At 44.0% G+C, this 25,976-nt stretch overlaps 1 protein-coding gene across 2 annotated transcripts in view; it reads right to left on the bottom strand.

The window, feature by feature from the left end:
• IL20RB (interleukin 20 receptor subunit beta) overlaps positions 1-25,976 on the bottom strand; it is a 121,506-nt gene that overhangs the window by 29,531 nt on the left and 65,999 nt on the right. For both annotated transcript variants that reach the window (XM_075861187.1, XM_075861188.1), the window contains 2 exons: positions 16,464-16,654; positions 5,513-5,637 (listed from right to left, as the gene is read on the bottom strand). In XM_075861187.1, coding sequence (XP_075717302.1) covers positions 5,513-5,637; positions 16,464-16,654 — 316 coding nt within the window. The remainder of the gene's footprint in view (positions 1-5,512; positions 5,638-16,463; positions 16,655-25,976) is intronic.

Here is a 25,976-nt window from a genome sequence, read left to right as displayed (position 1 = left end):
GACACAAATACGCATTGGTGTGTGTAGATCATTTCTCCAAATATGCGATCGTCATCCCCACCAGGGACCAGACAGCACCCACCACAGCCAAACTAATATGGACTCACGTTATACGGCCCTATGGGTGTCCACAGAGACTGTTAACTGACCAGGGTCCAAACTTCGAATCACAGCTGATTCAAGAGCTGTGTGTGCTACACGGCATACGGAAGTCGCGAACGACACCCTATCACCCTCAGGGCAACGGGGCGTGTGAACGCTTTAACCGGACTCTGTTGGGGATGCTGAGAACTTTGGGCGACGATCACCAAGAGCGGTGGCCTAATTATGTGGAAGACGTAGTATGGGCATATAATACCATACACAGTACTACTGGATACACTCCTTATCAGCTCATGTTTGGCCGAATGGGACGCCTACCAATAGCCTTACTCATGGAGCAACCTGAAGAAAATAGTGGGCGAACCCCGTCTCAGTGGATAGTGGAGCACCAGCGCAGGATTCAGCGAGCTCGAGATCGAGTACAAGCAGCAAGGAGACATGAACAACCCTCGATAACGGCCGGACCCAGCCAGGCCATAGAACCATTCCACCCTGGGGACAGGGTATTGGTCCGCAACAAACAAGCACAACGAGCCAGTAAGTTGGCACCACGTTGGGAGCGAGTGCCCTATGTCGTTATCCCGAAGAGCGAGTCCACAACTCTCAGTGTACGAAGTACAGCGAGAAGACGGAAACGGCAGGGTACGGAAACTACACCGAAACTTGCTGAGACCCTGTTCGTTTCCAGCTGAGCAGATGAGGGAGCTGACACCGGCTACGGCACCTGACACTACCCCCGCTGAACCTAGTGGCGAATGGTGGGTAGTGGTCCCGGTCGCAGATGTCCCATCCTCAACAACAGGTGAAAGGGACCAAGAAGAAGGGACGGTACGTTACCCCCGTCGGGAGAACAGAGGGACCTTACCGTCCCGTTACAGGGATTTTGACTGTAGTGCCGGGGACTGCACTATTTCCTCAAGGGAGATGTGTAATGGGGGTACCAGCCTCCTGCACCCTCATGACATGATAGGGGTCGCAGCCCCCTCGCCTCCCACCATCTCCACGAGCCTTAGGTGTCCATTTGTGCTCTCAGCCCCTTCTGGGCCTCGTGTTTTCCCCCGTTTGTGTGACGTCAGGCCGCTTGCAGCAAAGGTTAGACATATGTCTTAGAAACAATGTGTAGAAACCGTAAAGTTAACAATGACCACTGGGGGGCAGTGGAACACAGCAGGAGTGAGAAAAGACACAGGCCATTAGGACAGAAAAAGGGAGGAACAAAAGCACAGATGAAGAGAGAGGGAAGGGGAAATTGGCAGGACCCCAGGAAGAGGAAGGAGGAGGAAAAAAGGGAGGAGACTTGGGCAGGAGAGAGGATGCAGAGCGGAGTGGGGACAAGAAGAGAGGACTTGCAGTGTGACAGAGAGAGAGCACAGTGACCAGGCTGCCGCCATTTGTAGGAGAAGTATCCTTGGCTCAACGTTCCTAAAAGAGGACTAGCTGGACATCCACTACAGCTCAGCGGTGTCAGGAGACACAAGGGAAAAGACGTCATCTTCATCAACAGAGGAGCAGAAATCGGAGGTAAGGGTGGTATGCCGCGTGGTAGTGAGTAGCTCTCACTCTGACCCGCGGAGGCGCACGCGGTAATATATCCGCCGGACTCACGCCGTAGCCAAAGGGCGAGGGGCATAGCTTCCACCTTTGGGGATTCCGCAGTGTGAGTGGTAGCACCACAGTGATCCGCGGAGACGGCCCATACCTTCTTGAGACCCGCCGGGCCGGGTCAGTGAGCGCCAGGCGCAGCCACCCAAGGGCGAGTGGGACTCCCACGAGGGCGAGGGCCCCAGCTACTGAGAGACTTGATTTGAATACTGCATTGTTTCTATTTGGCCTGTTTGAAATTGTGATTTTTCAGTAAACCGTTGATTAGAAAAGAACTGAGTAGTGTTGTGGTGTCCACGTTTAGTCTTACCTAACACACTGTTACACTTTGTGTCTCTCTTATTTCCTCATAGATTGTAAGCTCCTGCGAGCAGGGTCCTCACTCCTCTGGTTTGAATTGTACATTAACTTTGTCACTATGTAATGTCTGATATTGTTTGTTTCATGTTCCCTCTAAATTGTAAAGTGCTGCGTAATATGTTGGCGCTATATAAATAAAGATTATTATTATTATTATTATTATCATTATTTGGAGCTCAGCCAGAGTGACCATTGGGTTTTTGGACACCTCTCTTATGAAGGCCCTTCTCCCCCAATTACTTAGTTTGGTGGGTTGGCCAGCTCTAGGAAGTGTCCTGGTTGTTCCAAACTTCTTCCACTTTAGAAATATGGAGGCCACTGTGCTCTTGGGAACTTTCAGTGCAGCAGAATTTGTTTTTTGCACCCTTCTCCAGATCTGTGCCTCCAGACAATCCTGTCTTTGATCTCTGGAGGCAGTTCCTTCCTCCTCGTGGCTTGGTTTTTGCTCTGATATGCATTATCAGCTGTGAGACCTTATATAGGCATAGATCTTTCCAAATTACGTCCAATCAAATTAATTTAGTGTAGAAACATTTCAAAGATGATCTAGAGAAATAGGAGGCCCTCCAGAGCTAAATTTCAAGTGTCATAGTAAATGGTTTGAATATTTATGTCCATGCAAAATTAGAGTTTTATCCATTTTTAATAAATTTGCAAACATTTCTAAAATTCTATTCTCACTTTGTCATCATGGGATATTAAGTGCAGAATGGTGGGGAAAAGCTTGATTTTTTTTATATTTTAGCAAAAGCCCCCAACATAACAAAATGTGAAAAAAGTGAAAGGGACTGAAGATTTTCCGAATGCACTGTATTACATTACATTGTTTTTGTGTGTAAACATGTGCTTGTATGTGAGTTTTAGGCACAAATCTAAGGTCTAATACATTTTAAAAAAAGAAAAAAATTCTGATTTGTCACGAAATATGTGAAAGGTGTACAAGGCTGTCAACAGCATGTGAAGACAACTGCAATCATCAGGTTGTCTGCTTTCAGGAAATATATATGACTGGGAGTGCACTTACATTTCAAGGAGTGTAACCCTTGTATTTCATAGGTTGTTACTTTTTTAATTTACCGGCTTAAAGAGGCTCTGACACCACATTATAAGTGCCCTATCTCCTACAGAAGGAGATCGGCGCTATAATGTAGGTGACAGCCAGGGGCATAACTAGGAAAGACTGGGCCCCATAGCAAACTTTTGACTGGGGCCCCCCCTCCCCTGGGTGTCACACAACCCCCCCCCCCTTGTAGATAGTGCCTTTTTTACAGCCCCCCTGTAGATAACGCCATACAGCCCCCCCTATAGATAACGCCATACAGCCCCCCTGTAGAGAACACCTTACAGCCCCCTCTGTAGAGAACGCCATACAGCCCCCCTGTAGATAACGCCATACAGCCCCCCTGTAGATAACGCCATACAGCCCCCCTGTAGATAACGCCATACAGCCCCCCCTGTAGATAACGCCATACAGCCCCCTTTGTAAATATCTACAGAGGGGGCTGTATGGCGTTATCTACAGGGGGGACTGTATGGCGTTATCTACAGGGGGACTGTACGGCGTTATCTACAGAGGGGGCTGTATGGCGCTAACGCCATACAGCCCCCACTGTAGAGAACGCCATACAGCCCCCCCTGTAGATAACGCCATACAGCCCCCTTTGTAAATATCTACAGAGGGGGCTGTATGGCGTTATCTACAGGGGGGACTGTATGGCGTTATCTACAGGGGGACTGTACGGCGTTATCTACAGAGGGGGCTGTATGGCGCTAACGCCATACAGCCCCCACTGTAGAGAACGCCATACAGCCCCCCCTGTAGGGAACGCCATACAGCCCCCCCCCTGTAGGGAACGCCATACAGCCCCCCCTGTAGGGAACGCCATACAGCCCCCCCCTGTAGGGAATGCCATACAGCCCCCCCCCTGTAGGGAACGCCATACAGCCCCCACTGTAGAGAACGCCATACAGCCCCTCCTGTAGGGAACGCCATACAGCCCCCCCCCCCTGTAGGGAACGCCATACAGCCCCCCCCCCCTGTAGGGAACGCCATACAGCCCCCCCCCTCTAGCGAACGCCATACAGACCCCGTCCCCAACCCCCCAAAAAAATGCGACCTATAGTGTGTCCTACAAAAGATATGTATCCCCTATCCACAGGATAGGGGATACATGTGTGATCGCTGCCAGCGATAGGGAGAACGGGGGACTGAAAGTCCCCCCAAGTTCTCCATGACTAAACTCTGGCTTCCGGCGTCTGCGCAGCTCAATAAAAATGAAATTAATTTCTACGGAGCTGCCGACACAGACCCCGGAAGTCTGAGGTTTGACATGGAGAACTTCAGGGGACTTTCAGTCCCCCGTTCTCCCTATCAATGCCAGCGATCACACATGTATCCCCTATCCTGTGGATAGGGGATACATGTCTTTTGTTTAATGGCAGAGCGGGGAGATACCTCCCTGCTCTGCCGTAGTGTTCAGTGGCGTCGTGCTGTAGCAGCCATAGTGGGTGCTAGCGGAGCCTCCGGACATGGTGGGGGCCCGTGCCGGCGGGCGACACGGGCCCCCTCATGCCGCGGGCCCTGTAGTAGCAGCTACGGCTGCAGTTACGCCACTGGTGACAGCAGTGCTTTTTATTTTCAAAAAACGATCTGTTTTCACCACTTTATTTGCGATTTTATATTTATGCTAATGAGTTGCTTAATGCCCAAGTGCGCGTGTTTTTACTTTAGACCAAGTGGGAGTTGTACAGAGGAGTGTATGACGCTGACCAATCAGCGTCATGCACTCCTCTCCTCCATTCATTTAGTCAGCGCATAGGGATCCTTTTAGATGGCTATGTGCTGGCTTATACTAACACATTAACGATACTGAAGTGTTTAGACAGTGAATAGACATTCCACGGGATGTCTATTCAAAATCTCTGCACTTCGTTACTGTTTCTATGTGGTAGTTACAGCAGAGGAAGCGTAATCTCGTCGTAACCTGTCATCTACAGCGTAATCTCGCGAGATTCCACATCTTGAAATTTTAGGATGTGTGCTGCGTCAAATTTTCTGCTTGGGTCACACTTTTAGCATAAAAATAAATATTTATGTATATAGTATGAAAAAGTTACAATTTGACACAAAATTGCACATAGGTGCGTATTTGTATAAAGAGCGGAATTTTGACAATGTGCCAGGTGTCTACTTTCAGAAAGTATATGGGTATGGGTATGGGGGTATAATATGTTAGTTTCATTTTTGTAATATATGTTTTATTTGTACAGGTAAAAAGTGTGAAAATTGTCTTGGCTACTAGAAGTGCTAAATCTCCAAAAACCTGTTGCAGTGAAAGGGTTAAGCATGTTGGTGGATCTTTCTTTAAAGGTCGTGTAGAGGAAATATTGTGCGCCTACTTACATACATAGAAATAAATATCCACATATCCAGTCAATGTATACTTACATCATCCTGTTTCCCTTTTTGCCAATAAAAGACAAAAAAGTTAAAATATGGTCCATAGTCTTCAATTTGGGCTACCAGGTTAAGTCCACTTACTTGGAGGTCTACCTTTGGAGGAATCAGGAGAGCTGTAAATAACAAAAGAATCACTTAATTGCATTGTTACTGACATAAAAAATAAGCCCCTTAAGCTTGGACTTTTTTAAATTTAATTAATATTGTATCATCTTTAGAGGATGAAGATGAAGAAGTATAAACCGGACACTGGTGCCTGAGGGGGCCTAAAGGCCCCTCTGCCACATAAAAAGACACCAAGATTATAAAAGATACACGGCAGGTGGGGCCCTGTTACACATTTTGCATTGGGGCTCAGGAACTTTAAGTTAGGCTTCTTATTGCCTTATTATTTTAAAAATAATTATAATAAACATCTAGTGAGCAATTCCTCAATTTATCCTCATCCCCATGGTACTCGGACTAGTTTTACTTCTAAGATGGTCATACATAGCCTGAATTTTTATATGATTGGACTTAGAATGAGCCCCTATATAGAGATAATTACAATAATAATGTCTTTCTAATGATTACAAGCCCTTAATAAAGGAAACAGTGAATTTATATCATGGTAATAAATCTTTGTGATTACACATTACTTTAATAGTGAAAGGGAAGTATATGATCCCCTTATGTACCAGCAAGGAAGAGAGAATGAGCAGATACCTCACTGGTCAGTGGTGCTGGCGATACAGCTGCCAATGCATGGCCTCTTATATTACACAAACTCCAGCAGGGTCATAAGAAGTAAAATCTTTTAATCATGGGTATTAAATATATTTTACCATGACCTACACTGGTCAAGACAAGGCCGGCAACTTTTGAGGCAAAAATGTTCGTTATATTTATTTCGCATTCCTTTTAACTGAAAAACAAAACATCTATACTGGTGGTGCTATGCTTCTTCATGGATCAACCAACATAATACTGATAATATCTTCACCACAACAAACTCATCAGATGACAAGATTCTATTTCTCCACCTAGAACTAGACTCAACTAAACAAAAAGAGAGGATAATAGTAAATACAGGTTACATAGTTACTGAGGCTGAAAAAGAGAAAATGCAGCCAAGTTAATTCTTTAGAGAAAAGGGTCAAACTGGACTACCATGAGCCCATAAGAAGAGATGAGACTGAGGGCCCACCGTATACAGAAGAGGAGAAAACTCTGCTGGACCACCACTGGAGTCTTGTAGTTGCAGGGGATCTTATGTATGGTCCTGCCCCCCCCCCCGGAGTATCCTCCATTTCACTGGTGGACCAGTTTGATCCTTTCCATTTCAGGAGAAATAAGACTGCTTCTCATAGCAACCAATCAGATTTCAGCCTTTACTTCCAAATTTATTTATTTTTTCTTGTGGACTATAATTTGTTGCTATGACCAACGAGTTCACTTTTACTTTGAGATTAAAGTGTCACCTCCTGACCCTAACCTGTGTCCACCTCTAAATGTTTCATGATGATTTGAATTGTAAGGAAAATTTCAAAAGTTTGATTTTTTTTTTTTTTGTCCTGTTAGGTCATATTAAAGAGATGAAAGCTCTCATGCAGGTTTTCTATGAAAAAGTTATAACTAACAAATAGCTGAATAGAATTTTAATAACTTGGAAGAAAAGGGCGTTATGTCCTAGGGAGTGTTCCATTTCCCATTTGTAATACTAGGATCATATCTACTATCTAACAATCTTCTACTAATTCTGTTATAAAGGAATTCTTTAAAGAGGCTCTGTCACCACATTATAAGTGCCCTGTCTCCTACATAAGGAGATGGGCGCTGTAATGTAGGTCACAGTAATGCTTTTTATTTAAAAAAAACTATCTTTTTTCACAAAGTTAGGAGCGATTTAAGTTTATTCTAATGAGCTTTCTTAATGCCCAAGTGGGCGTACTTTGACTTTCGACCAAGTGGGCGTTGTACAGAGGAGTGCATGACGCTGACCAATCAGCATCATGCACTCCTCTCCATTCATTTACACTGCACTAGCGATATAGTTATATCACTATGTGCAGCCTCATACACAAACCCTAACATTACTACAGTGTCCTGATAATGAATACACATGACCATCCAGCCTGGACGTCATGTGTACTCAGAATCCTGACACTTCTGACTCTTTTTTGTGAGATTCCAGCAACGGATACGAAATCTCGCGAGATCTCGGAGCTAAACGAGATTTGGTTTCACTTGCCGGAATCTCACAAAAAAAGATTCAGAAGTGTCAGGATTCTGAGTACACATGACGTCCAGGCTGGATTTCATGTGTATTCATTATCAGGACACTGTAGTAATGTTAGGGCTTGTGTATGAGGCTGCACATAGTGATATAACTATATCGCTAGTGCAGTGTAAATGAATGGAGAGGAGTGCATGATGCCGATTGGTCAGCGTCATGCACTCCTCTGTACAACGCCCACTTGGTCGAAAGTAAAAGTACGCCCACTTGGGCATTAAGAAAGCTCATTAGCATAAACCAAAATCGCTCCTAACGTTGTGAAAAAAGATCGTTTTTTTTAATAAAAAGCATTACTGTCACCTACATTACAGCGCCCATCTCCTTATATAGGAGACAGGGCACTTATAATGTGGTGACAGAGCCTCTTTAACCTAATGAAATAACATTTAAATAACATTTGTTTCAACTTTTTTTTTTTCATAAATCAATAGTACAAGGCTAGTTAAGGAATTGTAACGCTGTGTTCACATCTTTGTTTTGTTACTCTGCTTCGTCATAGGAGCAGAATAATGAAAATACTGGAAACTCATAAAAGAAACCAACGGCACCTGACTTAACCCATTAACTTTAAAGAGAAACTTTCACCTGCCCAAACATGTGCAACTGAGTGCAGAATGTAATAGGCAGGGCTATACAAACCCTGTCTCACTATATTTGGCGCCTGATATTTAAATAACCCCCTGAATTATCAATGGGGCGTGTAATTGGCAAGGGAATGTGTTAAATCGCTGTGACACTGTCCAATCAGCTACGGACAGTGCCACAGCAAGAGCTGGAGAGAGGAGAACTCTGTTCCATGGTGGCAGGAGTATCTTCGGCAGCGGCATCAGAGCTGTAAGTTGAACAAGACTGTGTGATCTCTCGCGAGAGCTCACACAGTCTTGTTGTCCTTGTCTGCCAAGAGCTGAACAGGGAGTCAGATGCCGTAGATACTCCCGCTTCTGATCCGTGGTGGTGGTTCTCGCTCTCCTCTCTCCAGCTGTTGCTATGGCACTGTCCGTAGCTGATTGGACAGTGTCACAGCGATGGTACACGCCCCCTTACCAAATACACGCCCTATTGACAGTTCAGGGGGTTATTTAAATATCGGGCATCAAATATACCAGCACCGATATCTAAGTAACGGAGAAAGATAGGATTTTTTTATATAGTGAGACAGGGTTTGTACAGCCCTGCCTATTACATGCTGCACTCAGCAGCACATGTATGGGCAGGTGAAAAGTTCTCTTTAATGGGTTTCGTCGGGTCTCCATCATAGTTTCCATAATTTTGGCGAACATAATAGCACAGCATGAGGTGCTATTTACCGGCAAGAACAACGAAATCTGTGATGGAAGCCCCTAACCGGCCTTCTTTATCTTATTACAGAAAAAAACTTCCATCTTCACTTATCAGCTGCTTCTTTCATCCTCCACCTCATTCACTGATTAGTTACTCTGAATGAACTGCTAAAATATGTCTTGAATGAAGCAGTGATGTGTAGCGATGATTGGCTTTATTGAGAGATCTAGTTACAGCTTCTGTCCATAAATGTCTATGAAGAGGGGAATGGGAGGAGGAGCAAGCAGCTGCAGAGAGACAGAGGTGGAGAAACACACACACACACACACACACACACAGACACTGCTTCTAGTAAGTGTTCTACTGTCTAACACCAGGGCTGGATACATGTGTACACTGCTTATTACTGCCTTATAATTTCCTTCATGTTGCTGCTGCTTGGAGGGGTAATGGTAATCTTGGTTCTCCACTTAATATTAACAACTTAAAGAGGCTGTCACCAGATTTTCAAACCCCTATCTCGTATTGCAGCAGATCGGCGCTGCAATGTAGATTACAGTAACTTTTTTTTTTTTTTCAAAAACGAGCATTTTTGGCCAAGTTATGACCATTTTTATATTTATGCAAATGAGCCTTTCTTAAGTACAAGTGGGCGTGTTTAATGTTAAGTACAAGTGGGCGTGTATTGTGTGTGTACATCTGGGTGTGTTTACTTGTTTTACTAGCTGGGCGTTGTGAATAGAAGTGTATTATGCTGACGAATCAGCATCATCCACTTCTCTTCGTTAACACCCAGCTTCTGGCAGTGCACAGACACACAGCGTGTTCTCGAGAGATCACGCTGTGACGTCACTTCCTGCCCCAGGTCCTGCATCGTGTCGGACGAGCGAGGACACATCGGCACCAGAGGCTACATCGACTTACCTGCAAACGCCGATGCTGCTGCAGAATCAACTGTAGCCTTTGTCGCCTGGTGCCGATGTGTCCTCGCTCGTCCGACACGATGCAGGACCTGGGGCAGGAAGTGACGTTACAGCGTGATCTATCGAGAACACGCTGTGTGTCTGTGCACTGCCAGAAGCTGGGTGTTAACGAAGAGAAGTGGATGATGCTGATTCGTCAGCATCATACACTTCTATTCACAACGCCCAGCTAGTAAAACAAGTAAACACACCCAGATGTACATACACAATACACGCCCACTTGTACTTAACATTAAACACGCCCACTTGTACTTAAGAAAGGCTCATTTGCATAAATATAAAAATGGTCATAACTTGGCCAAAAATGCTCGTTTTTGAAAAAAAAAACGTTACTGTAATCTACATTGCAGCGCCTATCTGCTGCAATACGAGATAGGGGTTGCAAAATCTGGTGACAGAGCCTCTTTAACACAAAAGGAAGTACAGCTGTGTCTGAGCAAATAAAATATTTATAAAGCCCATTGCCCAATTGTATTAAAGGAATTGTGCTTAGTAATTGATAGACTATTATCTCATCTTCTTAGACTCTCTTGTAACAGGATCAGTGCCACAGGAATGGAGGACGGCTGGTGGACCCGAGTGACTACCGTTCGGTAAGTCTAAGGGTATGTGCACACGCTAGCTGGCTTTTACGTCTGAAATGACAGACTGTTTTCAGGAGAAAACAGCTGCGTCGTTTCAGACGTAAAAGCTCCTCCTCCCATTATGTGAGGCGTCTTTGACGGCCGAACATTTGAGCTGTTCTTCATTGAATTCAATGAAGAATGGCTCAAATTAAGTTTCAAAGAAGTGTCCTGCACTTCTTTGACGAGGCAGTCATTTTACGCGTCGTCGTTTGACAGCTGTCAAACGACGACGCGTAAATTACTGGTCGTCGGCACAGTACGTCGGCAAACCCATTCAAATGAATGGGCAGATATTTGCCGACGTATTGGAGCCGTATTTTCAGGCGTAAATCGAGGCATAATACGCCTCATTTACGCCTGAAAATAGGTCGTGTGAACCCAGCCTAACATCTATGGTATGTAAAATATTTGAAGGTATTCTAAGGAATGAATTGTAAAATTACATAACACTAAATAATCTAATAACTGATAACCAATCATGAATCATGAAAACAGGCTGTGTTTAATGAACATTCTCTGTTTCTATAGGAAAGTTTGTGAAAATGTGTTTTATCTGATTTTTCAAAAGCATTTCATCCTGTATCCCACAACAGCATTGCACTGAAGCTACAGACTCAGGGACTGGGGGACAATGTATCTACATGTGTAAGGAACTGGTTAAGGGACAGAAAACAAAGTCAGGAGTTAGGTACCAAAACTCAGCTTGATTGTAAAATATTACAGAAAGACCTCGATAAGCTGCACGCCTGGACATGTAAACTGCCCTAATGCTCAGATTCCCGATGGACCGGGGTTGGTCAGGAGGCCGCCCGCCATTGGCATCTAAGGGGGATAGCCTACTGTCACTCACCCCCTGTTTAGCTGCCCGTTGTCCTTCTATCCCTGTTTGTTTGTGACCCCCCTTTTCTGTGTCTGTCTGCAGTGGACCGACAGAGCAAGGTATTAGCAGGAGGCAGGGCAGAGGAGCAGATAGCTTCCTCATTGGTGGAGTGTTTGAGCTGCTTCGGCAATGGTCCTCGATGGAGCGTATGCATGAACGTCGGTAATTCAGCACCCCTTAGTCTGTTGTGCAGGAAGGGCTGATTTGCAAGCGCCATAACTGAGTAGAAGGTGGCAGGTGGAAAGGAGGTTACTTTAGGGCCGGAAGGAGAATGGACATATTGGCATGTGCCACTTGAAGGTACAGCAGTCAATGCTATAGGCTGTATAGAGAACCCACCATATTTAAAGGCCTAAGAAGTACCGCTTTTACTGTGGCACACTTCATAGGATGTTCCTAGTGGGCGCTAACAGGCGGTTTTAGGGTGGGCAATGTTTTTTTTTCCTTAATGGCTGTTATCTATTATATTTATATGATTTAGAATGGCCATACCGTTTTCGCTCCTAGGCTTCAGCGCTGGAGCTTCAGCTCTGGCAACAACGTGATGCAGACAGCGTTAGGACCCAGTGAGCGGCGCCACCCAGAGCTGAAGAGGAACCTGGGAGCGAGAAGGCTAAGTATACAGTATGAGTCTGGTCTAAGGTCTGAATAATTTTTCTTTACTATGGCCTGGGTCTGAATTAATTTAGGGGGTCTGAATTTATTTTGGAATCTGGGCTCTGAATTTATATAAGGACCTTAATATATATAACGGTCTGGTCTAGGGGTCTGAATTAATGTAGAGGTCTGGTCTAGGGTCTGAATTTATTTGTGTTGCTATAGAGGCTGGGGATGGCTGCAGAAGCAAGAAGCCAAAAGTTTTTTTTACTGCAGCCTTTCATGCAGAAAAACGACAGTAGAAATATCTCACTTAGAAATGATGGCGAGTCATAATCCCATGTAACAGATCACATCACATGTAACAGATAAAAAAACACTCCCGCCAAAACTGATCTGCTGTGTTAAACCTAGTGCCACCAGAAAAAACACAGATTGCGGCAAAACTCTGCAACACTCTGCCACTCCTCCGCTCAACAACTCAACAGATGAACCCAGCTATAAAGTTGAAAATGATGACATATTACATAATAATAATATCAATACAATAACATTCTGTAAAATTAGTAAATATTACCCTCTTCTTAGACTCTTAATTTCTAGGGGTGCCTTAAAGGGGTTATTAAAATAATAAACAAACCTAAAATAAGGTGACTTACCAATTTACTTCATGTTCTTGTAGTGCCCCGATTTCAAGTATGATTAGTGACATGGTTCCGGAAAGTCAGTACTTCTTTCCGTTTTGATGATGTACCAACACCAGCACACGTGAGAAAGCTCTTTTTCCTCCCCTGTGTCGGTGCATCATTAAAGCATGTGACCGCAAGGGGACTGGCACTGCGAGGATGTTGAGAAAATTAGCCAGCCCCCTTCTCCCACAGCGCTGTCCTGATTCCCTGCGCATGCGGATTGTTCACACAGCGCCGGGAGCAATGATAAGAGCAGCGCGAGACATGTGCAGAGTAGCGGGTGGACGTGCCTTCAGGAGCTGAAGGAAAACAGGAACCCCCACCCAAAACACAGTTCAGAGCGGCAACATCGTTACACCAGAGTGCGGTCAGATATAAAAAAAATATTTGTAGGGGTTTTTTTGTTCGTTTTATGGTCCCTGGAAAACTCCTTTAAAGCTCGTGTCCCATCTAGACAAACCCTTCTTAGAATAAAACTGTCTAGGGGTTCAACTGATCCCCATGGCTTAGGCTTCTTAGGTGTTCAGCTGTTATCTCCAGGAGAAACAAAGTGCAGCCACCCAGGAGTGTGTGCAGCTCAGTGCAGCACCTGCTGCAAGAGAAAAGTAGTCCAAAGGCCCTTTTACATGGGCCTATTATCGAGCAAACGAGGGTACACTTGTCCCCGATCACCGCCTTGTGTAAACAGGGCAATGATCAGCCAATGAATGAATATCGTTTATGCAGTCAAAAATATTATTGTTTTTGGCAGCACAGCTCCCTGTAAACAGGCCGAAATATATGGGGACGAGTGATAGTAGTAACGAGAACAGTGGGCCGTGTAAGAGGACCCTTACATGTGAGCAACTATGCAATATATGATTGTGTTAAGTCCACCAAAGAAACCCTCCCCTATGACGTCCATATGCCCTAATAGGACATATGTAAAGGGGTGGTCCATATTGCACTACCCCTTTAACATGGGTGGCTATTATGAACATGACATCCTAATCGCCTCAGATTTACCTGTAACTCAGAACTAAACATCTCCACCCTCAATTATCACTCAATCACTCCACTTCTGTGTGTGTAGGCAACCGGAATACTGCCGAATACCTCAGGTCTGTCTTTTCTCTGTAGTTGTGGAACATACAGTATGTGTCATTGATAGTTTGCTGCCAAGTTCCTATAGCATTAGTTATATTGGCATCCTAAATAAAACTACTTCCATTAAGGGTGGCAGAGCAAGTTTGGGCAGAGATAATGAAGTAATATGGAACCAAGAATTTTAATACCAGCTTGAACTAGTTTGTGGGTTATGGGTATATATTAAAGCAACATAATTATGGCCTTTGTAGAAACCACATATTTAATATAATTTGCTACTGACATTTCACATTAATAAGAACAAAAATTAAAAGGGGAAATCCAGCCCAAAAATGCTCTTCCAACGTGTCACAGGAACACTGAAGATGACAGTGGTGAAGTCCATGAACCATTTAATTTAATGGAAATCTCTGATACAACTTGTTAAACAAGGCTCCATTGATTTAATTGTCATTTTGCTTAGAATGTTGTGTCCGAGATTTCCTATGATGGAGATTTCTGAACATTATTGCATGGATTAGAGCTGCTCTATAATGCAGAAAATCAGAGGAGATCTGAACGCATAGATTCACTAAAGTAATCTACTTACATGTCTCCATGAGGGGACATTGGGTCGATCTCACCTTTCAGAGAGCTTTTCCTCTAAGATCCAAATATCACCTGTAAATACTTGTCCCTGAGTCGTCTTCTTTTCCCAAAATGTTATATCTTCCCAGGTCCAGGTAAGTGACCACCATTTTGAGCACAATTACTTAGGCAAATTTCTAGGTAGGACTAGGATGACCCATTGATCAAGTTATAGACTGGCACCAAAGTTAGTGTGGGCTTGTAGGTATTCAAACATGATTTTATAAAGTTAGGACCTCAAAACTAGTATCCTCAGAAGCACTTCTTGTGCCGCGTGCTATACCAGAAAGTGAGTTGAAGTTAAATACACATGGGTCAAAAGTTGATGCAGATATTGAAGGTTTGGAATCTTGTAGAGATGGACACAGCAACAAGATCTATAGTAGCAGCTCTATGATCCCCAGTGGTAGTTAGTATGGAGAAAGGTACAGGGCCCATTCTCTTATCCCAACTAACTATCGCTGGGGCCCTGCTTTCCAAAGCCCTGATAGAACGTAGTGCAGCCGTGCATAGAACGTCCTGACACGTTGTATGCATTGCCGCACACAATGTACTGATGTCAGTTGTTTATAAAGCAGGGCCCCAGCGTCAGGATGGGGCACCAGAAGTGAAGAGGTGCCCAGAGGCCGGACGTGGTTCCAAGAAGACCCGGGAGCGGTAAATACATAGGAAGTCTAGTCCAGGGTCTGAATTTTTTTTGGGGAGGTGTCTAATCTGGGGTGTGTATTAATTTAGGGGTCTGGTCTGGGGTTTGTATTTTTTTAGGAGTCTGGGGTCTGTATTTATGGGTCTGGTTGGGGGTCTGAATTAATTTAGGGGTCTAGCCTGGGGTCTGTATTAATTTAGGGGTCTAGTCTGGGGTCTGTAATAATTTAGGGAGTCTGGTCTGGGGTCTGTATTTATTTAGGGGTCTGGTCTCGGGTCTAGATTATTTTAGGGTTTCTAGTCAGCGGTCTGAATTTATTTAGGTGTCTAGGCTGGGTCTGTATTAATTTCGGGAGTCTGGTCTGGGGTCTGCATTTATTTAGGGGTAGGGTCTGGGGGCTGTATTTATTTAGTGGTCTGGGGTCTGTTTTTAGGGGTCTGGCCGGAGGTCTAAACTAATTTAGGGTTCTGGTCTGGGGTCCTTATTAATTTAAGCGTCAGAATTATTTTGTTATCTGATCTGGTGTCTACACGGTTGACATGGGTACGTCACGTGAGGAGAAGGCGGAGACTTTGTCCAGACACGCCACGACAGTGGGAGATATTAGAGCCTGCAGGATCCAGAAGCAGCATCCAGTACTGCATCTTGGTGAGTGACTATGCTGTGTAAAAGCAGCAGCTTCTGTGCCATGATTTTATTTATGCTCTTCAGCCTGCACACCTACTGTCTCTCTCTTGGCCTCCCACAGAGCCCCTGAGGACCTGTCTCCTTCTGCCCATCCACAAAGCCCCTCTCTTATCTCCCCTGGCCCCACTCCCACTTCTGCCACTTTCCAATCTTTGAGCCAACAAAGAGGAGCTTTTCCCAAGAGAACAGTGACTTCTGAGGTATACCACCCCCCCACCCCCCCATCCGTCTAGCTATTAAACCTTTTTAAAGGGCTTTTTAAATAGAATTTCAGTGTTCCCATTGCCACAAGAATCAAAACTTTGTAACATTTCTAAACCTTCCTACCTTTACATTTTTTGCATGTGATGTTGCACATTGCTTTTGTGCTTTTTTTGTTTTTGTTTTTTTTATTTTCATGGTGCCTCGTGCTCTGTCTACTTGCTTACAATGTATAGCTGTTCTATATTTTACATCATCCTTAATACAGTACATACATATTTGTTATTATTTACCAGCCTATAAAGAATGTGTGGATAAACTTTACCAAAGAAGATAATTAAGTAGGAGGAATAGTACTTACATGTCTTTCTGTTGAATGGTGGCTCAAGTTCTGCCCAAGCAGATTGTTGGTTTCCTAACATTGATCGAACACGAAATTTATACAAGACACTGGCAAACACTTCGTCAGTAACATTGCACTGGTGAGCGGAGATGTCCTGGCAATTCTCAAGATCATGCCAATAATGTTTCATGTATAGGCTTTCATACTCCCTAACAAAACAAAACCAGTGTTGATGATAATGGCATACTATAAAGATCACAGCAAGATATGTACAGTGGAGGAAATAAGTATTTGATCCCTTGCTGATTTTGTAAGTTTGCCCACTGTCAAAGTCATGAACAGTCTAGAATTTTTAGGCTAGGTTAATTTTACCAGTGAGAGATAGATTATATAAAAAAAAAATAAGAAAATCACATTGTCAAAATTAATATGTATTTATTTGCATTGTGCACAGAGAAATAAGTATTTGATCCCCTACCAACCATTAAGAGTTCAGCCTCCTCCAGACCAGTTACACGCTCCAAATCAACTTGGTGCCTGCATTAAAGACAGCTGTCTTACATGGTCACCTGTATAAAAGACTCCTGTCCACAGACTCAATTAATCAGTCTGACTCTAACCTCTACAACATGGGCAAGACCAAAGAGCTTTCTAAGGATGTCAGGGACAAGATCATAGACCTGCACAAGGATGGAATGGGCTACAAAACCATAAGTAAGACGCTGGGTGAGAAGGAGACAACTGTTGCTGCTGCAATAGTAAGAAAATGGAAGACATACAAAATGACTGTCAATCGACATCGATCTGGGGCTCCATGCAAAATCTCACCTCGTGGGGTATCCTTGATCCTGAGGAAGGTGAGAGCTCAGCCGAAAACTACACGGGGGGACCTTGTTAATGATCTCAAGGCAGCTGGGACCACAGTCACCAAGAAAACCATTGGTAACACATTACGCCGTAATGGATTAAAATCCTGCAGTGCCCGCAAGGTCCCCCTGCTCAAGAAGGCACATGTACAGGCCCGTCTGAAGTTTGCAAATGAACATCTGGATGATTTTGAGAGTGATTGGGAGAAGGTGCTGTGGTCAGATGAGACTAAAATTGAGCTCTTTGGCATTAATTCAACTCGCCGTTTTTGGAGGAAGAGAAATGCTGCCTATGACCCAAAGAACACCGCCCCCACTGTCAAGCATGGAGGTGGAAACATTATGTTTTGGGGGTGTTTCTCTGCTAAGAGTACAGGACTACTTCACCGCATCAATGGGAGAATGGATGGAGCCATGTACCGTCAAATCCTGAGTGACAACCTCCTTCCCACCACCAGGACATTAAAAATGGCTCGTGCCTGGGTCTTCCAGCACGACAATGACCCGAAACATACAGCCAAGGCAACAAAGGAGTGGCTCAAAAAGAAGCACATTAAGGTCATGGAGTGGCCTAGCCAGTCTCCAGACCTTAATCCCATCGAAAACTTATGGAGGGAGCTGAAGATCCGAGTTGCCAAGCGACAGCCTCGAAATCGTAATGATTTACACATGATCTGCAAAGAGGAGTGGGCCAAAATTCCATCTAACATGTGTGCAAACCTCATCATCAACTACTAAAAATGTCTGACTGCTGTGCGTGCCAACAAGGGTTTTGCCACCAAGTATTAAGTCTTGTTTGCCAAAGGGATCAAATACTTATTTCTCTGTACACAATGCAAATAAATATATATAATTTTGACAATGTTATTTTTTTTTATATAATCTATCTCTCACTGGTAAAATTAACCTAGCCTAAAAATTCTAGAATGTTCATGTCTTTGACAGTGGGCAAACTTACAAAATCAGCAAGGGATCAAATACTTATTTCCTTCACTGTATACCACACTAAGAAATTAGCTCAGTTAGGCACTGTTCACACTGAGTTTTTTGGCACTGATTTTGACGCGGAAACTGCATCGGAATTAGCGTCATATAACGCCCGACATTGCCTCACATTGATTTCAATGGGAGGTGGAGGCGTTTTTTCCCGCCGCTCGCAATACAAAAAAGCGACATGCTCTTTCTCCCCATAGTTTTGTTTCTGACCTCCAATTGAAATCAATAGGAGGCAGAGAAAGCTTTTTTCGCTGCGTTTTTTGCCTGCAGTGCTCAAAGGATGCAGCCAAAAAACGCAGCGAAAAACGCGACAAGAAATTGCAGGCAGGTCAAAGTCTGCCTGCAAAATACTCTGTCTGAACAGGGCCTTATTAGTAGGATTTTTATCATTATTTCATTTATTAAATGTCAACACCTTCAAATAATTAAATGTTCTAAAAATTGTTTTTAATTGTGGTAAGATATAATAGCATGCTCATCTAGCCATACCCTATCCATGAGCCCCGAGTGGTATCCAAGCAATAAATGGTAGGATCTGTGTACATTTTGGTCACGTTTGGGCTGAACCTACAACCATTCAACACAAAGGACTTCTATTGGCTATACACAGTGGCAGATCCCCATAGGTCCGTTAAGGGAGGCCGCCGGGGGCCCCCGGGGGCCCATGGTCGCCCAAAGGCCACATTGCAGTTTTTTCACAATTTTGCCCCGAATCGCAAAAAACGCAACAAAACTGAAGGGCGTATCAGTTGTATCCGCATCCTTTAGACGTGGATACAATTGACATCGCTGGCATTTTTTGTGATGCAGGCAGCGCGATGTCGCTCCGCTGGATGCGGCCTGGTCAGAAGACACCAGGCCTGTGTCGTTGTAGAACAGAACGGAGCTAGAATGGGGACAGTTAAGTGTGACACTAACTACAGGGGGTGGTGTATTCTATAGGGGGCTGTGTGGTGCTTTCTACAGGGGGCTGTATGGCGCTATCTACAAGGGGTTGATGCTATCTACAGGGGGTCTGAGGCACTATCTACAGGGGGGCTGTGTGGTGCTATCTACAGGGGGGGCTGTGTGGCGCTATTTACAGAGGGGCTGTATGGCATTTTCTCCAGGGGGTCTGCGTGGCGCTAACTACAGGGGGGCTGTGTGGTGCTATATATTGGGGCTTTGTGGCGCTATCTATAGGGGGGCTGTGTGTGATGATATCTACAGGAGGTGTGTGGGGCACTATCTACAGGGGGGCTGTGGCACTTTCTACAGGCGGCTGTGCATGGCGCTATCTACACGGGTGTGTGTAGCGCTATCTACAGGGGCTTGTGTGTGGCGCTATCTACAGGGGCTGTGTGTTTGGAGCTATCTACATGGGGCTGTGTGTGGCGCTATCTACATGGGGCTGTGTGTGGTGCATCTACATGGGGCACTGTGTATGTGGTGATCTACTTTACAGTGTGTGACAATTATATTCAGGGACACAGTGCATGGTACTATTTTATTCAGGTGTGCAGTGTATGGTTATTATATTTAGGGGCACCATTAGAATTGTATCTTCGTATATAGGTATGAAAATGTTGGAAAAGTGAGGAACCAATGACATCTGAGTGGCAAATTCTGCAGAATTTGGTCATGGCCGGGAGAAGTTGTCATGAGGTGTGGGCCAGATGGTGAAGAAAAGAGGAAAGAAAACTACTAGAATATGACGTTACCTGTGAGTCACTGGATTTATAGAGAATCTGTCATCTCCGGTGACATGTTTGTTATAGGAAATCATTGTATTTCACAAAAAGTCTTTGTGCAGTCCAGGACTGATAGACAAATGGGTGTTCTAATTCCCCTTGTCAGGAGGATGTGTCCCTGCACAGTGTGGTACTGTCAGCGTCGGTTGGAGACTGTCAGTATTTAGGGACGCAGCCCTTTGACAAGGGGAATAGTAACACCCATTTGATAATGTTTGCACAAAAAGATAGTGTTAAAAATAGTTACGGCGAGGCAGGGCAGAGGTGGAGAAGAGGGGGCCCAAGTTTGGGTAACAGCCCAGGGCCTATGGTCTACTTAATCCGCCACTGGCTATACACAAGCCATAAATAGCAAGACGCCTTGATCTAGTACAATATTCAATGATTTCGTTTGTGCTATTTAAATCCCTGCTTACTGTGGGCTAAAGAGTCCATTGGACTGGCTCAACGATTGATTGACAGCCTTCCCTTTATGAGTGTGAATAAAGAAACTGGACTCTTAACACCATAGTGACCACCAGTACGCCTTTTCACGGCGGTCACTAAGGGGCCTTAGGCTATTTTCACGGAGGCCCAGTCTAAACGCTGCACGGGTGTCCTGACAGCCAGGCTCCTGCTCCAACGACAGCGATTTACTTTGATCGCAGCCATTTAACCTGTTAAATGCCGCGATCAATAGCGACCGCGCCATTTAACGTATTTACAGAGGGAGGGAGCGCCCGCTTTCACCAATTAGCGGCCCGCAAATGCAATTGCGGGCCTCCGATGGGGTGTCATGGCAGCCGGGGGCCTGATAAAAGCCCCTAGGTCAGCCCTGGGCATATGCCTATTATACCAAATCATTATAGCAGCGATCTAAAGATTGCATAGTAAAGTCCCCTAGTTTGACTAAAAAAATAAGTAAGTAATGTGAAATAAAAATTATTAATAAAAATGACAGTAAAAAAGTTAATAAAACCATATTTTTTCCCATAAAAAGTGGTTTTATTTAGTAAAAGTGTAAAAAATAAATAAACGTGCACATATATGGTACCGCCACGACCGTAATGACTCAAACAAAGTCAATAGGTAATTTAAACCGCAAGGTGAACACCGTAAAAAAAAAAAAAAATCTCTACATTGACGGAAAAATTTAAAAATTACAGTTCTTGGAAAGCGACGATGCAAAAACAAATAATTTTAGTTCAAAAGTGTTTTTACTGTGCAAAAGTCGTAAAACATAATAAACCTATACATAAGTGGTATCGTCGAAATTGTACCGACTACAGTGAACGGCGTCAATTTAAAACGCATAGAACAATGGCGGAATTTCAGGGTTTTTTTCTATTCCCCCGAAAAAAGTTAATAAAAGTTAATCAAAAAATGATATGTACCCCAAAATGGTACAAATCCTCATACAGCTATGTCAACAGAAAAATTAAAAAGTTATAGCGCTTTGAATGCGACTATAGAAAAACAAAAAAAATAGCTTGGTCATTACGGCCTAAAATAGGCTGGTCACTAAGGGCTTAGAACGGTTTTCCCATAATCAATATTTATAACCTATCCACAGTATAGGTGATAAATATCTGACTGGTGGCGATTCGACTGCTGGGACCCCCACCGATCATGAGTACAGGCATATATGCCGTTCCTGGGAGCCCCATAGGAATGGAGTGGTTGTGCACATGCTCGGCCACCGCTACATTAATTTCTATGGGGCTGCCGAAGATGGTGCTCGTTAGCCCCATAGAAATGAATGGATCGGTGGCCGAGCATGCGCACTACCGCTCACAGGAAAGGCAATGTAAGCCTGTTCTATACATCAGTGAGGGTCTCAGTGGTCGGACCCCCACCGGTCAGATATTTATCACATATCCGGATAAATATGGAGATATATAATGATTATGGGAAATTTAAAACTGTGAATTACTGGTTATCCTGTATCTTTTCAGACACAACTATATTTCAATCTACTCAGCTTCTCCTGCTCTGTAACATGCTGCCTGCAGATCATATGCATGTTTGATGTTCCCTGTAATAATTAAATCAAGTAAGTTCATGTGAGTTCATATGCCAACAGACATGTTTATAGTTACCAAAGATTACTGCCTCTATTTATTAACACCTCCCACTCATGTCTCCAAGGTTTCACCCATGCTGCACGTGTACCCTTGAATGCTCTTTCTAGGTTAATCAGAAGCACTAATATTCACACTTCTTAATTGTTTTGAAAAAATGATCACTCTAAGGGTATGTGCACACACACTAATTACGTCCGTAATCTACGGACGTATTTCGGCCGCAAGTACCGGACCGAACACAGTGCAGGGAGCCGGGCTCCTAGCATCATAGTTATATACGATGCTAGGAGTCCCTGCCTCTCTGCAGGACAACTGTCCCGTACTATAATCATGTTTTCAGTACGGGACAGTAGTTCCACGGAGAGGCAGGGACTCCTAGCATCGTACATAAGTATGATGCTAGGAGCCCGGCTCCCTGCACTGTGTTCGGTCCACTACTTGCGGCCGAAATACGTCCGTCAATTACGGACGTAATTAGTGTGTGTGCACATACCCTTAGGGCCAGTCCACACTGAGTTTTTTTACACATTTTTTGATGCAGAAACCGCGTCGGAAAACGCACCAAAAAACAGGCGAAAATGCCTCCCATTGATTTCAATGGGAGGCGGAGTTGTTTTTTCCCGCGAGCGGAAATACCGGCTTTCAGGAAAAAGAAGGGACATGCTCTATCTTCGTGCGTTTATGCCTCTGACCTCCCATTGACATCAATGGGAGGCTCAAACGCTGCAGGCGAAAAACGCAGCGAAATTCGGCGTACAGGCAGAGGAAAATCTGCCTCAAAATTCCAAACGGAATTTTGAGGCAGATTTTCCTCCTGCAAAAAACTCTGTGTGAACCCAGCCTTAGTAGAAGGCGCTCCTGCGCTTGTGTGAAAGATTGGACCAAATTCCCAGCCGAGGCAGAGTATCACAGCGAGTAGAATTTTTTTTTTTTTTAAAGAGACATGTATGGTGAGACAACATATTTCACAAAGGTGGTCAAAGAAGCTACGTGTTTCGACCTTGGACTAAGGTCTTCATCAGGCTTGTGACAATGATGAAGACCTTAGGCCAGAAGTGGCAGTCACAGGCAGAGTCACCACCATCAAGACACTACAGATTTGTTACTGCCAGGGGTCTAGAAAAATAGGGGGCTGCCTGTCTGCTCACCATAGGGAGATGCCACTAGGAGGTTCACTGCATAAGGATTTATAAAGCTTCCATGTAGAACATCTTTACTTGATTTAAAGGAAATATGTCAGGCTAGGAAACCATTTCCTATTGAAATATGCCCCACTGTGAATCAGAAGATTCTGCTCCCCCCAATGCAAAGGGTTCAGAGACACCTCTGGTCCTTCTCCTACAGAGCACGCATATGAGGGACCTCTTATAGGATACATAGGACTGCCTAGCGCTAGGTTTTCTGGTTACACTTTTGTTAATAAAAAGTGCCAACAAATTACAACCTAAAGTACAAATCCATTGCGGTTACATTGCATTTTCCAATTTATAGCGACATGTGGTTTGTTATGTGGTTGTGAAACCTAATGTGAAGCAGAAAATGTAGCTGTTGACTCATCAACATAATTGGCTCCATAGGGTTCTGCAATTTCTTGGAACTGCTTTATTACAATTCCTAACGTGTTACAAAATACATGTTTTAATCCTCCCTGGATGAGCGTGTCCTTAACTTCAGCTTGAGTTTCTATATATACCTAGATAGCCTTAAATAGACACTAACTTTTCATACTACTTTGTGTGAACTAGTCCTTAGATTAGCACAAGTTTTTTGGCGCTATTTTTGACGTGGAAACCGTGTTGGAAACTTCACCAAAAAAATGCTGGAATCGCCTCCCATTGATTTCAATAGAAGGCGGAGGCGTTGTAGGGAAAAAACGCTCATGGGAAAAAGAAGCGTCATACTCTTTCTTCCGTCACTGATGTCCCATTGACAACAATGGGGGGCAGAGAAAGCGGTTTTCGCTGTTTTTTTTTACCGCGGCACTCATTGTCCACGGGCCGAAAAACGCTGCAAAAAATGCTGCAAAGAAAGTGCAGGAATTTCGAGGCAGATTTTTCTGCCTGCAAAAAACTCTGTGTGAACATACCCTTATAGTATGTCTCATATCTAGCAATTTTGCAATTTACTGTCTTCCAAAATGTTTGTTTTATTCTTGCAAAGTCTGTATGAAGTTACTGCCACTAGGTGTCTCCCTTCCTGTAATCTGCTGTTTACCAATGGTTGTCATGCATATTCCATTTCTAGTTACAGAGCAGAGGAGAGGACTGCAGAAAGTAGGGGGTGTCTCTCTGCTAAAGCTCGCTACCTGTACTCATAACCTGCTTGACCCTGGAAACAGCCAGTTCACTGCTCCTGGAACAGATTGCATGAATCGAGGATAAATGGTGCAGTTTTGCTGCGATTCATAGCTAAAAAAATGCAATCTTAGCCCGACTTAAAGGGAAGGTGTCACGGAAATTTTTTTTTTATATAATATTGCTTTGAGTATGTCATTAAAAGAAATTTTTGTTATTTGTGTTTTTGTGTTGTACTTTTTACTTTTTTCTTTCTTTTACTTCACTATGGGGTCTGCCATTTTTTTTTTTTCATCTCTGTAAGTGTCGATTAACGACACATACAGAGATGGAATACGGCACATACATCCCCATAGAGAATGCGAACGGGAGCTGTTCCATTCACTATGGCGTACGCCGTCTGTGTGGAAACGGCGCATGCGCCGCTCCCACACAGACCAAAAGGAAGGTCTTTGGTAGAGCGACATCCGGCGCCATTTTCATGTGGACTGGAAGCCGCGGCCGGACAGTAAGATGACGACTTCCGGTCAGGGCTTCCGGCCATATGTTCAAGGCAGCGCAGACGCAAGGACTAGGAGCGGAGGCGGCAGCGGCGGCAGGAGCAGGTAAGATATGTTTGTGTATGTGATGTGTGTGTATGTTAGTGTTATACTGTCTGATTACCACTGTATCTAATCCTCCTACACTGTCCATTCGCTCAGAAAATGGAAGCACACAGTGTAGGAGGTTTGAACATTCAACCCCCTCCTTTCTCCTGGCACTAGTCAGGATAAAGGAGGGGGGATTGTGTGAGGACACTAGAGCGAGTGTGTCTACTCCAAATTTGCAGCATAAAGCAATGAGGTTGCTTTACCACATTGCCAATGCTGCAATTTTGGGAATTGCTCCCTCTAGTGACCAGCACATGGAAATGTTATAAATTAGAATCTAATTTATAATATTTCCTGACTTGAGAAAAAAAAAAAAAAAATTCAAACAATGTGTAATCATTTATATACTAACTATTTAACTGAAAAAAACATTCCCTTTAAGAATTCAGCAGGGGCTTTGCAGGCAATAAAGTAATGGTGGTCAAGCAGATTATAAGAACAGTACACTGGAGAGAGAGAGGAAGTTATGTATGATATAGATTAGGAAACAAGAATGCTGGTTTGCTGAACTGGAAAATAACTATAACAAAGCAGAGACACAAGCAGCTGCTGCAACAAATATATTAGAGAGCTGTACTAAGAGGAGAACTTACATCATACCTCCCAACTTTTGAATTCGGAAAAGAGGGATATTTTAAGCTATGCCCCCTAACCACGCCTATATCCCGCATCAACACATCAAATCACGGCCAGATCCTTCTGCAAATAACAAGCGTACATTGTCACTGCGGATCTTTAGAGTGTCTGGATATCACAAATATTATGGATCCGGTTATATCGTCTTTATGTTACTTTTACTATCTTGGGTATAACATTTGCTCATCACGGCGGCAGCTGCAGGACAAACCAAAAGGCTGAGAACAATGAAAGTCAAGAGGGAGACCCTGTGGTTGATGACTTTTCAATTGACAGGTAGCAGAGTTACATGATGG

Source organism: Rhinoderma darwinii, chromosome 4 (assembly GCF_050947455.1).
Source record: "Rhinoderma darwinii isolate aRhiDar2 chromosome 4, aRhiDar2.hap1, whole genome shotgun sequence".
NCBI lineage: Eukaryota > Metazoa > Chordata > Amphibia > Anura > Rhinodermatidae > Rhinoderma > Rhinoderma darwinii.
Note: the sequence above shows the minus strand (reverse complement) of the source record. Positions and strands in the feature narration are given on the sequence as shown.